Below are 14959 nucleotides of genomic sequence, written 5' to 3'. Positions count from 1 at the left end.
TTAATAGCCACGGGCATTAGCAATCGTAGAAGATTTCTTGCCCACGACAACAACAATAATAACAACAACAACAGGATCACTGTCATGTCGTACCAGTATCGGAAAAGGCCTCTTCAAATGAAACAGTTTATTTTATACGATCTTCCCAAAAGTGCTGCTTTTTCTCTATAAAATAAAATAATACAATGAAAAACACATTTACAGGATGGGCGTCATGAGTCGTGTTAAAACAGCCTGGAAACTGCAGTCGAAGAGGCTACACGTTAGAGATAAATCTTGGGCGATTATTCGTCCAGCAAATACAGCAGGAAAAATTGCCATAAATTCCTAACACAAATATCAACTTTACTTCTTCGCGGAACTTGTTCCAGCAATGCTGCAACAAGGCTAACCGGATAAGAAATATTGTGGAGCAGAACTTGCAGAAAGCTCTGTGCTGTGAGCCAGTTGCCTGGAATGTACGTTGCAACAACTTCCTGATTGGTGGTGAAGTAAGTAGCTGTCTAGATGGGGGACGAACAACTTACAAATAAATTTTGGCTTTCACAAAAAAGTCATTTATTAACTCGATCTTCAAGTTGGTCAATGCATTAGTTTTTTTTTTTGCTTTCCAAGTCCTTTTACTCCCTCAGGATAAAAATTCATTTCCAACAGTGCATAATAACTAATTAACTTCATAGATAATCTATTCATTCGGCGAAGTTTTCTTGCCTTCAGTCTATTTTGCAGTGTTAGGAAACAGAGGAACGTCACATGTGGCTGAGATTGTCAAGTAAGAAATACGGCGAACTACTTCCAGCCGAACAACTTCGCCATTGTAGAGGCCGCGTGTGAGCAAGCGCACAGGTGCTATATACTACATATCTGCGTGCTAATCGTGGTCGCTTCTACTTCCACTCACAGTGAAAACGGTGCACTAACGCTATGAAATGAGAAACCGCCACTGTTCTACAGTTTTCCTAGTAGACAGTCGCCATGGTACCCGGTAAGTCCAGGTACCAGGTTTTCAGTTTTCACGAAGCACTTTCATCTCCACCAACCACTGCTTCGGCTAAAGTACTGCCTTAAAGATTTAGTGATAAATCGAAGTTGCATCTATAGCCATGTAGTTGCATCTATAGCCATATACTAGCCGGCCGAAGTGGCCGTGCGGTTAAAGGCGCTGCAGTCTGGAACCGCAAGACCGCTACGGTCGCAGGTTCGAATCCTGCCTCGGGCATGGATGTTTGTGATGTCCTTAGGTTAGTTAGGTTTAAGTAGTTCTAAGTTCTACGGGACTAATGACCTCAGCAGTTGCGTCCCATAGTGCTCAGAGCCATTTTTATAGTCATATACTGACGCCACAGAAGTTTTCTTCACCTTCTCCAAACATGATTCTAAGATGGCCTTCCACGGGCGTTCCTTATCTGGAGTCAACTAATGCGGCACACACCGCGCACTTTATTCAGAATACTGTGTACCTGGTTACATCAGACATATACCATCTCAAGTACTTCATGAACCTTAATCCGGCATTCTTCTATCACTAATCACGAAGAAACCTCAATCGGGCGTAAGGAACGTCCCAAATCTGCAGTTTTCGCACAAAGTAGGTGTTGTTCAAATATCCAGTACCAAACAAACTACAGAACTGGAGGAGAATTTCAGGGGACGTCCTCACTTCAGTTTCTGTCTAGATCACAGCCTTTTATTATTATTATTATTATTACTGCACAGCATTCACTTTTCTTTCAACGGAACATGTGACATCAATCACCTGAGACAGTATCAACAAAACCCACCTGGATAGCCGAGGGCGTTAGTGCGCCACTCACGGAACTAGAGGAGGCGAGACTGACCCCGGATAACCTTAACGACGAGAGCTGGAGACCCAGACAGTCTCGACGCGGTTTTCTGGCGGTTTTCCACATCCGTCTAGGAGAATACTGGGCTGTTATCCACGTCTGGCCTCAGATACACGCTACACAAACGTTTGGAACTCATTCTCACACTTTCAGATCGGATTAACTCGCTCGCGCATTTTACCAATGTGTTAAAATAATTTTATAATCAATAGTTTAACACTGCGAGGAACACAATAAAATGAAGAGAAAAATGGTAGTAGCAGCAGGAATCGAACCCAAGCCGACTAGCTGTCAGTCAGTGCACACGACCGCTGTGTCATAGTACCATTACAACTCCTGCTTAAAAAGCCCCCATACTCTATGCGTAAAACTTTAGGGAGCGTTTTACCATTGCCCTACAGATCACTTAGGCGAAATATTATAGGAACCTGAAAGGGGACACATAATTTGGGTCACATCGGCGAGCCCCGTCCCACCCCCTTTCCTTGTTTGATTTAAATACACGTTCAAACAAAAACACTAACCTCGCAGCACACACAGTGCTGGAAGGGATGACGTCACATCAGAGCATGCCGAGGCCTACGAGAAAGAAAGGCCGCGGCGAGTACGTCACGAAGATAGGCCTGAGCTCCCCGCCCGCTCAACACAGCAGACAAACTGCGTTTCTACACCTATTAACTCGTAACTAGGAGTGTACGTACACATTGCTCTGAGCGCTATGGGACTTGACATCTGAGGTCATCACTCCCTAGAACTTAGAACTACTTAAACCTAACCAACCTAAGGATATAACACACATCCATGCCCGAGGCCGGATTCGAACCTGCGACCGTAGCGGTCGCGCGGTTCCAGACTGAAGCGCCTAGAACCGCTCGGACACATCGGCCGGCTTGAGTGTACGTACAAACGAGAATTGCATCTTTTACTGGAATCCGCTATTATGGACTCTTACTGTTATTACTCCTACAATGATCGGAAGTCCAAAGGCCGACTTATAATTTTTACGGCTGTACTGGGGGACAATAAAATTAAAATCTTGCAAAAATGATTCTCAGTTGCATAAGGCACAACTTCTTGTATGAAACGACGACTGTTAATCAGAAGATACTAAATGCTACAAACAAGCAGTTACACCATTTACGTCGAGTATTGATCTTAAATTAAATTTAGTTGTAGTAATGTGAGATTTAAAACTTTCCCGGCGTACAACACCAAAGCTCAGCGCGTTTTCGCCAATATCACCTGAAGATGACCAGAGGCGTCTGCGTCGAAATATTGTGGCAGGAAGTTACAGATATCCGGCAGTTCTCCCGAAATTTTTTGGAGAAATTTATTGTAGTACTGTTTATCAGCAAGACTTCATAATAGCAGATTCCACAAGAAGATATAATTGTAGTTAGTACGTGCACGCTCAGATGCGAGTTAACAGGTTTAGAAAAGCATTTTTCCTGCTGACGTTCGCGCCGACACCTGTCTTTCTCACGGCACTAGAGAGCATGCACAGTCGGAAACACACAGCTGCGTCCCTTCTCTGAGTTGACCATAATTTCAGCACCCGACAGTGGTTTCTAGTTATCGCGGACAGAGCGCTACAAAACACGTTTCCGTCGATTTCATTTGCTTACAGTCCGCCCCTGTTAGCTGAGTGGTCAGCGCGACAGAATGGCAATCCTAAGGGCTTGGGTTCGATTCCCGGCTGGGTCGGAGATTTTCTCCGCTCAGGGACTGGTTGTTGTTCACCGGGATATGGGTCCCTGGGAAAGACGAGGGCGCTTGCGCCTCAGGGGTCAAGGCAACCCTTTGTAGGGCTTCTGGGGTGCGTCTGCCACCTGTTGCCCCAGCTGCCGGTACCCGACACCCCTCGACCGCTTGCTGTATGCAGTCGAGTTTAATGGAAGCACATCGCACTTTACAGAAGCTCTCCTGCGAACCTTGCAGAACTAGCACTCCTGAAAGAAAGGAAGGTAGGAGACGAGATACTGGCAGAAGTAAAGCTGTGAGACCGGGCGTGAGTCGTGCATCGGTGGCTCAGATGGTAGAGCACTTGCCCGCGAAAGGCAAAGGTCCCGAATTCGAGTCTCGGTCGGGCACACAGTTTTAATCTGCCAGGAAGTTTTAGTAAATGCTTAACAAATCTAGGCTTCCATCGCGCGCTTCATTTCGGTAGACCCGTACCGCAGTTAAGTTTGTAAATGGGACAACACAGCTCCTTTCCGATACTGTGAGAGACGTTATCTTATTTCACCTCTGTGTGTCAGTTTCAGCCTGTGGGCTTTTCTCTTGACCTCAACAACGTTTTTCTGAAGTACAGCATTATTACTCCTTCGAAAGTGCTAGTAAAAATAGAACTTTCGCTGAACGAAGTTGCGATTGAAACTAACTTGCGGATAACATTTAAAGATTTGTCGTAATGTATCAGTTGACATTACACCGCTGCAATACAAATGAAGGAAGCTCTGTGTTAAGTTCCGCTGACGATGAGGTGATTGGAGACTGACAACGAACTCGGGGTGGAATAGATAGGGCTGGAAGTCAACCTGTCCTTTCCAAAGAAACTATCCTTTACTTGTCTTACGCAATTTGCGCGAACTACATAAAAATATGATCGCCAGACTGGGGTTAGAACCGCCATCCTTCCATACGCGAGCCCAGTGTCTTAACACTGGATCTATTCGTTAGGTGGATTAAAATACATGAAAACAAATTTATCGCAGCATTAGCGGAACTTTTCAGTCTGTGTTTGACACTATATGATAACAATACTAAATAGGAAACGCTTTCCTGCTGTTCTGCAAATATTATTTTATCAATGGAAGTCTGTTGCCACCTGATGAGCTGAGAAGTCGAAAGCCGGTTCATGATAAAATAAATAATATTTGAATAACATCAGGGAAGTGTTCCCTGTAGATTATTGGTACATTTTCTTGTAAATTTTCCACTGAGCGTGTATTTACCAGTGAAGGCTATACAGTAGCTCGGCCTAAGATGCCGTCACACACGCAATATCAACAGTCGCTTGGTGAAGTATATCTTACGACACGCTACGTTTCCTGCCTGGTGATTATTTCATTCCGGGAAAAAAAAAATTCATTCATGTTTGTGCGAGATGATAAAAGCGCGATCCTCAACTATTACACGTGTCATATGGTTCAATGAGCCTGACACAGATGAATTTGGAATGGATGCAAGGAAGAGAATACGGTCTCGACACGTAGTCTACCACTCTCGAATAATGCTTTAGAGTCAACCATGCTTAACGCCTGCGGACGAGCGAGTACCACAATGCCACATACCTTCACTTCACTCCGTCACACAATGTGGACGCGTTTTGAAATCAAGCCGCAGCCTTGCGCAGAGTTTGGTGTTCAGGAACGTAACGTCGCTACACCTCTTTTCCTGTGCGGCAGAGATGATGAAGATTTCTTTCAGCGTCAGATTTCGGAAATTTTACATTCGTATTAGTGCCACAAATCTAGTTTGCGTTTAGTGCGATCTCGTCCCAGAAGTTGGTTGCACAATACGACCATCTCATGTCTACATCATACTCCGTAAGCCATCTAATGGTGCGTGGCGGAGGGTACTTTCGGCACCACTATCTGATCCTTCCAACCATTTTCCACTCGCGAATAGTGCATGGGAAGAATGATTGTCGGTAAGCCTCTGTATTGGCTCTAATTTCTCGAATGTTCTCCTCGTGGTCAATACGCGAGATGTATGTGGGGGGCAGGGGTGGGGGGGGGGGGGAGGGAGGAGGAGGTAATATGTTGTCCGACTCCTCCTGAAAACTGCTGTCCCGAAATTTCAATAGTAAATCTCTACGTGATGCACAATGCCTCTCTTGTAACATCTGCCAGTGGAGTTTGTTTGGCATCTCCGTAACGCTCTCTCGCCAGCTAAACGATGTCGTGACGAAACGCCCCGCTCTTCGATGGATCTGCTCTATCCCCTCTATCAGTCCTACCTGATAGGGATCCCAGACAGATGAACAATACCCAAGAATCGGCCGAACAAGCACCTTATAAGCCACTTCTTTGGTGGATGAGTTACATTTCCTTAAGACTCTTCCGATGAATCGTGTCTGGTATCTGCTTTTCCCACAATCTATCGCTCTGGATAGTTACGCCTAGATATTTTATTGCAGACGCTGTCTCCAGCTGTTTGCCATCAATAGTGTAGCGGTAAGTAGTGGATTTCTTTTCCTATGTATGCGGACCATGTTACATTTATTTACGTTCAGGGTCAACTGCCAGAGCGCCGCTTGGGATTAGCAGAGCGGTCTAAGGCGCTGCAGTCATGGACTGTGCGGCTGATCCCGGCGGAGGTTCGAGTCCTCCCTCGGGCATGGGTGTGTGTGTGTGTGTGTGTGTCTGTCCTTAGGATGATTTAGGTTAAATAGTGTGTAAGCTTAGGGACTGATGACCTTAGCAGTTAAGTACCATAAGATTTCACACACACACACAACTGCCAGAGCACTCATCAATTCTCTGCAGGTCGTTCTGCAAATTCTTACAATCTTGTGGCGTCGCTACTTTGGTATAGACTACTCCATCATCTACGAACAGCCTTAAAAAGCATCCGACGCTTTCTACTAGATCATTTATATACACTGTAAACAGCAACGGTCTTATCACACTTCCCTGTGGTACTCCGGATATTACCTTTACATCTGTCGATTTAGTTCCGTTAAGAGCGACATGTTGAGTTCCATCTGCAAGAAAGTCTTGAATCCAATCGCAAGTCTGCTCCGATACTCCGTAAGCTCACATTTTTTTTCATTAAACGGCAGTGGGTGACGGTGTCATGCCTTACTGAAATCAAGAAAGGCTTCACGCCTTCACATTGATTGGTGTCAATTCCAAAACAATTCTACGACTTTAAGTTCACACTCAATGCGCGGAAATCACAGGATCTAAATAAAAACTTACAATTGCTTAAAGTGCTGTCACTTTGCACTGTCTCACCATCTGACACCTCAGCAAGATAAGCGTTCCGCGAAAAACCTTTTATCATTGATACAAGTATGACATCATATCACACCCACGACGCTTCAAAGGTCTCATTTCATCTTCTGTGATTCGCACGTAAAAATCAGCTGTAAAGAAAAGTAGATGTATTACAGACGAGAGTGGTGACATTAAACTCAGTGATGGGCGCGAAATGACTGCAGCGAAAACAGACACTGGAAGAATTCTGTACCCATCTCTAAAGATGTTGCCACGGAGGTATTCATCCGAAACAGTTTTTTAGTCTGTACAATGGAGCATACAAACATGAAATGGGCTCCTGTATGGGAATAATCCTCAAGGTTTATTTGCTATCCTAGCCACAGCCACAAACCTTGAGCGTATTAAATTTACAGAATAAAGATAACAGGGCAGCATACACAGATGCCTCACCAACATACAGCGGTATAGACTAGTTTCTGGTTCTGTCGCCTGCAAACACAGAAGACATATCTATACGCGTCGGTCTGTTGCAGTTATTAAAGCTGGGAAATGAGATGCTAAATTTCAGAAAACGCTGTGGGTATTTAATATTTCTTCTTACTGTTAATGACGTCATTTGTCTGTCGAGATGTATGTTAAAAGATTTCTAATGCCTTTGGAACGATATGACGTTCTTGATCAAAAAACCTAGTACTAACAGCTTTATTTTGGAAATTTTAGAAATATTGCCGAAGTTTCCAGTTGTAATATACGACTAACAAGTAAGACAGGCCCTTCTACATAGGCGATGACCTTAGTTTCGAGGACTACGTTCAATCCCGCGTCCGGCCATCCTCATTTAGGTTTTCCGTGATTTTTCTAAATAGCTTCAGGCAAATGCCGGGATGGTTCCTTTGACAGGGCTCGGCCGACTTCCTTCCCCATCCTTCCCTAATCTGATGAGACCGATGACCTCGCTGTTTGGTCTCTCCCCCAAATCAACCCACCTCAACCCCTTAGATTCGAGAATGAGCGAGGTGATGCATTCGTTAAGACACTCTAGAAGCGGGGCTGAAATTCTCTGCGAGCTTACCGTTCCCTAAATCACTTGAGACGTATGCCGGGATGTTTCCTACGAGAAGGTTACGATTGATTTCGCGCAACATTCATATTCAATCCTAGCTTGAGGGTCGCGCCTGATGAGGAAGTCGTCGAACAGACGTCCAACCGAGATGCTCCTAAATAATTAACAGCGCGTTCTCTCTTACTGTACTCTTTTCACACGAAAAAACTCGTAAGCCTAAAACAGGACTGAAAATTTATTGAGCTCGAAGATGGTTCCACAGAAACCAGAATTACAACGTGCTTTGGAAAACAATAAGCAAAAACCACGATGACAAGCGTGAAAAACGTAACCAAATATGCAAGATTAGTCGCCAACTAGTCCGAATGAACGTGACATGCTGTATTATCAACCGCATCCGATGACAGTTTTGTGGCAGTCAAGAAAAGAATTTAATAATTCAATGACGAAGACAGTACATTGCTGATTTTTTTAATGGGGTAAACTCTCTGCAATTTTCTATGGATAGGGATCAATGAGAAGAGGAGTAAAATGTGCGCAGAGATCAACTTGCAAGGACTTCTGCGTTTCGTTAGAGCAGGGCTGTCCAATTTTTTAGCTTACCTGGACCACACTGGAACGAGACGATTGTGTGTTAAAGTATTTCCTCTTTCCGATAATAACGTCATGTGGCTGTCGTATGTTATCAGATTTCAAATTTTTGAACAAATAAGACAGATCCTTCTCTCTCTCTCTCTCTCTCTCTCTCTCTCTCTCTCTCTCTCTCTCTTTCTCTAGGTAATTAGAAATCGTACAATTGATGTGACATTTGGCTTCTATATTAGTTCGATCGAAGTGGTTGCAACTGTCAGGGCCTTCATCTGAGATTTTGGTTCTATTTTTACTCTTTCTGTGCTTTAGAAAATACGTGTTTACAAACGTATGTGATTCCAAACAAAGATGACATAATGCATGACTGTTCAGCAAGGGTTATTTTCCTCTGGGAAAATAAGTCTTTTTTTTTTTTGTTCTTCTGGCAGTGTATCCATGTCTGGTGGTAAAAGGTCTCGCATAAATACAAAAGCTGATTATTTTTTTGAAAATTCTAAAATATATTTTCAAATCCTTGCATCAAATCGGAAAGATGGCTGCATATCTCATCCTCTCTTTAGGATTGTATTTACATAAACGGAATTTTATGAATTTTTTTTAAAATACCGATCGTGTGATAGATGTTGACTCCTTGGGACGCACTGATACTTGCTTTGAGCCGCATGCGACCCGCGGGATACTCGCACACACGCCTGCCTTAGAGTTTTTCGTAGATTTAATGCATTAGAAATAACAGCCAACCAGTTGCAAAATACAGGTTTATTAAAGCATGACCATGGTTTTGACAGTTTTAAAAGCGTCTTCTTCAGAAGACATTTTACCTATTAAGAAGTTTATGAAATTGTGTGTGGAACAAAGAGTGTAACATCACAATATGCGAAACAATTTTTAGTGAAGCATACCCACGTAGAATCACATTATCCTTAGCCAGTGTGAGAGACGTTGACTGTCTAGGACATGTCATTCATTTAATCACCATTTAAAATACATTATACAAAAGTAGTAGCTGTCTGCTGCAGAGCTTGGTTGCAAATCTTTTCAAAATATCACACATATGCCGCTGGATGAAACAACATATAGTATGCCACTTGGACGACTTGTATAAAAACTGACATTTAAATATAATATAAGGCATCGGATCCTATAGAGCGTTAATAAGTCACGTTCAGAGCTAGCCAGTTTTATACAAACCTTCCACGTGGCATACTATACGAGGTGGTTGTATCCAGCGTCAATTGTGTGATGTTTTTGAGAAAGTTTTAAGATAGTAGATGGCTGGTGCCTTTATACCGGGTGATCAAAAAGTCAGTATAAATTTGAAAACTGAATAAATCACGAAATAATGTAGATAGAGATGTAGAAATTGACACACATGCTTGGAATGACATGGTGATTTATTAGAACCAAAAAAATACAAACGTTCGAAAAATGCCCGACAGATGGTGCTTCATCTGATCAGAATAGCAATAATTAGCGTAACAAAGCAAGACAAAGCAAAGATGATGTTCTTTACAGGAAATGCTCAATATGTCCACCATCATTCTTCAACAATAGCTGTAGTCAAGGAATGATGTTGTGAACAGCACTGTAAAGCATGTCCAGAGTTATGGTGAGGCATTGCCGTCGGATGTTGTCTTTCAGCATCCCTAGAGACGTCGGTCGATCACGATACACTTGCGACTTCAGGTAACTCCAAAGCCAATAATCGCACGGACTGAGGTCTGGGGACCTGGGAGGCCAAGCATGACGAAAGTGGCGCCTGAGCACACGATCATCACCAAATGACGCGCGCAAGAGATCTTTCACGCGTCTAGCAATATGGGGTGAAGCGCCATCCAGCATAAACATCGTACGTTGCAGCAGGTGTTTATCAGCCAGGCTGGGGAGATGCGATTCTGTAACATATCGGCGTACCTCTCACCCGTCACGGCAGCAGTTTTGCTGTCCAGCGCCATCTGTCGGACATTTTGTGAACTTTGTCTTTCTTTGTTCTAATAAAACCCCATGTCATTCCAAGCATGTGTGTCAATTTTTACCTCTCTATCTACATTATTTCGTGGTTTATTAAGTTTTCAAATTTATACTGACTTTTTGATCACCCTGTATAATGGATTTTAAATGGTGATTAAGTAGATGGCATATACTAGACAACGATTCTCATGTATAGATAATGTGATTCTACGTGAGTACGGTTCACTAATTTTTTTTAACATTTCCTGTAATTTTGCTTACCGTAATGCTACTATCTTTGCTCAACACGCAATGTCGTAATCCTCAATACGGAAAAATCTTCTGAAGAAGACGGTTTTAAGACCGTCGAAACCATGGTGACGGTTTCAAAAAAACTGCATTTTGCAACTGTCATTTCTAATCCACTGTAGCTCTTGTATGCACAGCTGCTGAAGCGCAGCCATGTTCAAAATCTTTCTAGTGGCTATGTTTACAGACTGCGAGTATTAAGCGGCAGCAGGTGATGCGTCTGTACCTGGCAAGGTGTACGTATTGCCGGTCCGGCGCGCGCGGTACGAATGGACCGGCACGATGAGGCGCGGCCGGGGGATGCTGAAGTCGTCGTCTCCAGCTTGTTGTTGTTGTTGTTGTTGTTGTTGCTGCTGCTGCTGCTGGCCGGTGGTCTGCCAGCGGCTGGACACGGGGTCGGGGTCGGAGTCCCTGCGCGGCCGGCCGTTGGGGGTGTAGACGGGCCGGTAGTCGAGGTGCCGCGCCACGCCCCCGCCGCCGCCCCCCTGGCGTTGGTAGCGCGCGGCCGCCGCGCTGCTGTTGTGCCTGGTGAGGCCCCGACTGGTGGCGCTGGGCGCCTCCTGGTAGCGCAGCAGCGGGCTGCTCCTGGACGGGTGTGTTCGACTCGCGGCCACACCCCTGTCTCCCGTCTCCGCGTTGCCGACCGCCGCTTGCTTAGCGCCGTCCCCGGTCTCCGCACGGTACCTCGCCACTTGGCCTGCTGCGGCGGACGAGTCGCCGTTCCTCTGGACGTCTGCGTTCTCCGTCGGGGCGTCCTTTCTCGCCGCATCGACCCCTCGCACTGTAGCAGTATCGTATTCCGAACGAAACCTAGGGCTGCTTCTCGTCGACGGTGGACTAGCGTCGTCTTTACTAGCTGCGCCCTTCGGCATCGGCGTCAGCTCCTCGCTGGAGTTCTCCGCGCCATTGAGTTTGTCGTACCGATACCTCCTCGGCAGAGCTCTCGAAGTTTCGCCGTTGGCCTCGGTGGTGGCAGGTGAACCGTTCTCTTCAGCGCTGGTACCACCGTTGCTGATCCTGGGCACTGCTTTGCCATTTGTGCGGTACTTGAGAGGCGGCGTCGAACTGTTACGGGCACTTCCGCTTTCCTCCGCCTCGGTCAGTACTCTACGAGGCTGTCCTGGCCTCGGAGGTGCGTCCTCCTGCGAGTTCCTGCCAACTTTCGGGGGGTCCGCCCCCGCACTGTCGTAGTAACGGAAGCGGGAGCTCTTCGCATTCGCGTTAAACCAGTCGTTGCTGCCGAAAGGCAATAGTCCATTTTGTTTCTGCGACTTCGTTGTATCGCTCGAGATCTCGACCACTTCTCTCCTCCTGTCGATCGCGCTGTTCTCGAAGTACGACCTCGGGCTCCGGTTGCCTGCGACGCCGCCTTCGCCGTTGGCTATTTTACCGTTCGCTCTCTCCGCGGCGCCGCTCGAGTGCCACACCCGGGACTGCGCACCCTCGACGGACCCGTTCGACTGTGCGGCGGCGTCCTTCTCGGACGCTCTGTTCGGTTCCGCCGCTACCGCCTTCTCCTGCTGGCGATACTTGGAGATCCTAGGGGCGGCGACAGGAATAGTAGGAGCGGTTTGTAGCGTTCTAGGCGGCACTTCTCCGGGTCGACTGCCGGCGACGTTCGCAGTCTCGTTGCGCAAGCTCCGCGGCGGCACTTCGGGCCTGTGCGGAGTTTCGCTCTCCTGGTGAGGCTTAGGGGACTCTGCACCGGCGGCATCCTTGCGTCCGAAGCGCGCGTCCCTGGCAACAGCTCCGTCGCCATCGGCTGCCGGCTGGTAGCGGCCTTGGGGCCTCCGGGCCGTTGCGACAGAGGCCTCCTCGTAGACGTGCTCCGCGGCCGGCGTGGGCGGCGGGGGCGGCGTGGGCTTGTAGTAGCCGAGCCCCGGGCGCGCCGTCGCCGCGTATACGGGCCGGTAGTCCAGCGCCGAGCACCGCCGCCAGCTGTCCTCGTACAACAGCGCCATCAGACGGCGCGACGGCTCGCCGCCCGGCTGCAGCTCCGCCTCCAGGTGCGGAGGCGGCGCTACGTCCGCCGCCAGCGGAGGCGTTGGGGGTGGCTCGGGGGCGGGCTCCGAAGGCGGGGGCGGCAGCTCCCCCGCGGGGGCGGCACGGCCCGGGTAACGCCGCATGCACAGCATCTCTGCCGTCAGCTGGCCGACCTCGCGTCTCCACAACACTCCATCGAGCCCATACGCGTCTCACTAGCCGGCCTGTTCGATACGCACCTTCTGAAAAACGCGGCCCCCACAGCGACGAGAAGTACACCACTGTCTTCACAACGCAGGGGAGCTTTCATGCAATGTGCAACTACCTCGCCGATACTAAAAATCTCTGACCTATTCTTCATACGCTGTCATTTTCACCACCTCATAGTTAATTCTTGATAATCCTAGATGTAAACAGGTGTAATTTATAGAAATTTTTATTTGCTCCACACGTCAACTTCCGTCCAAACAGTCTTCACAATTCTCTCTAGGAATAAAAATATCACTAGTTACTATTCGGAAACATACAACACACGAAAAAGACTAAAACGTGACGGTTCTTCATTCAGACTGTCATTCCCCCAACTTCCATTATTTTAAAAAACAATGGGTCTCGTAACTTCTTCCTGAGCACCTACAAAATTTTATCTGTACCTGGCACGTACAAAGCTGTTAACAGCTGAGCAGAATGCATTTACCTACGCAAAACAAACAAAAACTTTGCACTTTTGTGAAACCAAAGCGTCTTGCGTTCGCCTTCAAGTACTGGTAATTTGGCAGCCTCAGAAGTATATAAATCAGTAAGATTTGCACGTTTTAGAGCAGTTTCCCATATTTTTTACACATTGCCGGCTCAAGAAGCTGTTTTTAGCACTCGTGAACTGTTCCTCATGCGACTCGTTTGCAGTAGTGTAAAACAGACGAAACACATCATCACAGTTGTTCTTTGGTGTACGAAAGCAACATCACATCGACACGACACACTCGCGGCGAGGGACGACGTCGGCACGAACCTGCGGATGCCACTCGCGCGGGCCGGACTGGACGCACTCCCTCCGTACGACGCGGCGCAAACCGCACTCCTCGCCGCCCGCGTTGCTACTGTCGGAGATGTGACAGCCGAGGCTGCTACCGCAGCGCTGGCGCCGCGCGGAGGAAGCGGGAACTAACGCGAGGAGAAAGGCTCATCTGCACACAGCGCTGCCGTGTGAGCGCACGCCGAACTGCCGAGCTCGGCGGCACCGTAGATCCGCCAGTTTGGCAATATCATTTGCCATCGTTACGTAAGATCGCCACCAGCAAGCTTAGACAAGGGCGTGGCGCTGTAACCCTCCGTGTTAACCCCCTCCGACAACCCACGACGTTGCCGATACTCGGCAGCAAACCCGTCTGCGCAGATCGGCTGGAAATAGCGCGCGGTGCCCGGCTGGCAACTTCAATGGCCTTCGCTGGGGGACAAGGCGCCTGCGGGGGAGAACTCGGCGTCGCGACAGCCGACGGGAAAAAAGAAAAAGAAAAGCGGAGAAGAGGCTTTCTTCTCAAGGAGAACTGGACGCCGGTCCCAGCAGCCTCCGTCTCGCCTGGTAGAGTTTGTCTCAGTCATCTGATAGACATCGAGACGATGAAGCCGTCCGTAATCTCCCACACATGCTCAGCTACCTCGAACCCTTGCGGCGGCGTTTATCGCCCCATTTATGTTCTTCAGAGAGAAGGCATCCATGATAAACTTCTTTACCAAGCGAGCATTTGTCATAAACCGTAAAGAGTACTATAATAACTTGACAAGTCACTACCTTAACTGTCCCTTTACGATGTGTTTCGGAAGCTTTGCCCTATTATCAGTTGACAGTTTTGGTTTTTAGGTCATCATATTGCTCCCAGAAAAGCAACGCCGTCGAAATTTCTGTTAATGCATCCAATTTATCTTTTTTTTTTATACGGCCATGGTTAAAAATTCAACCATTTCACTGTTATTTTTTTCAGAGTGAAAGCCATTAATGTACGGTTATTTTAATTAATGTCGTAGTCACAAAGAACAATATGAAATAAATATCGCACAGTGCAGGAAGGTGTGGGTTCAAATGGCTCTGAGCACTATGGGACTTAACTGCTAAGGTCATCAGTCCCCTAGAACTTAGAACTACTTAAACCTAACTAACCTAAGGACATCACACACATCCATGCCCGAGGCAGGATTCGAACCTGCGACCGTAGCGGTCGCGCGGTTCCAGACTGTAGCGCCTAGAACCGGAAGGTGTGGGACACAAAGGTGTA

At 47.2% G+C, this 14959-nt stretch overlaps 1 protein-coding gene across 2 annotated transcripts in view; it reads right to left on the bottom strand.

The window, feature by feature from the left end:
• Window positions 1–14959, bottom strand: part of LOC124777868 (cGMP-dependent protein kinase, isozyme 2 forms cD4/T1/T3A/T3B) — a 553690-nt gene that overhangs the window by 219891 nt on the left and 318840 nt on the right. The window contains exon 1 of one of the 2 annotated variants that reach the window (XM_047253402.1): window positions 10930–12479. The exons of the other annotated variant lie outside the window; for it this stretch is intronic. Coding sequence (XP_047109358.1) covers window positions 10930–11575 — 646 coding nt within the window. The 5' untranslated portion in view covers window positions 11576–12479. Of the gene's footprint in view, window positions 1–10929; window positions 12480–14959 lie in introns of those variants that run through there. 2 annotated transcript variants of the gene reach the window in all.

This window comes from Schistocerca piceifrons, chromosome 2, assembly GCF_021461385.2.
Source record: "Schistocerca piceifrons isolate TAMUIC-IGC-003096 chromosome 2, iqSchPice1.1, whole genome shotgun sequence".
Classification (NCBI taxonomy): domain Eukaryota; kingdom Metazoa; phylum Arthropoda; class Insecta; order Orthoptera; family Acrididae; genus Schistocerca; species Schistocerca piceifrons.
This window is presented reverse-complemented; position numbering and strand designations above follow the sequence as displayed.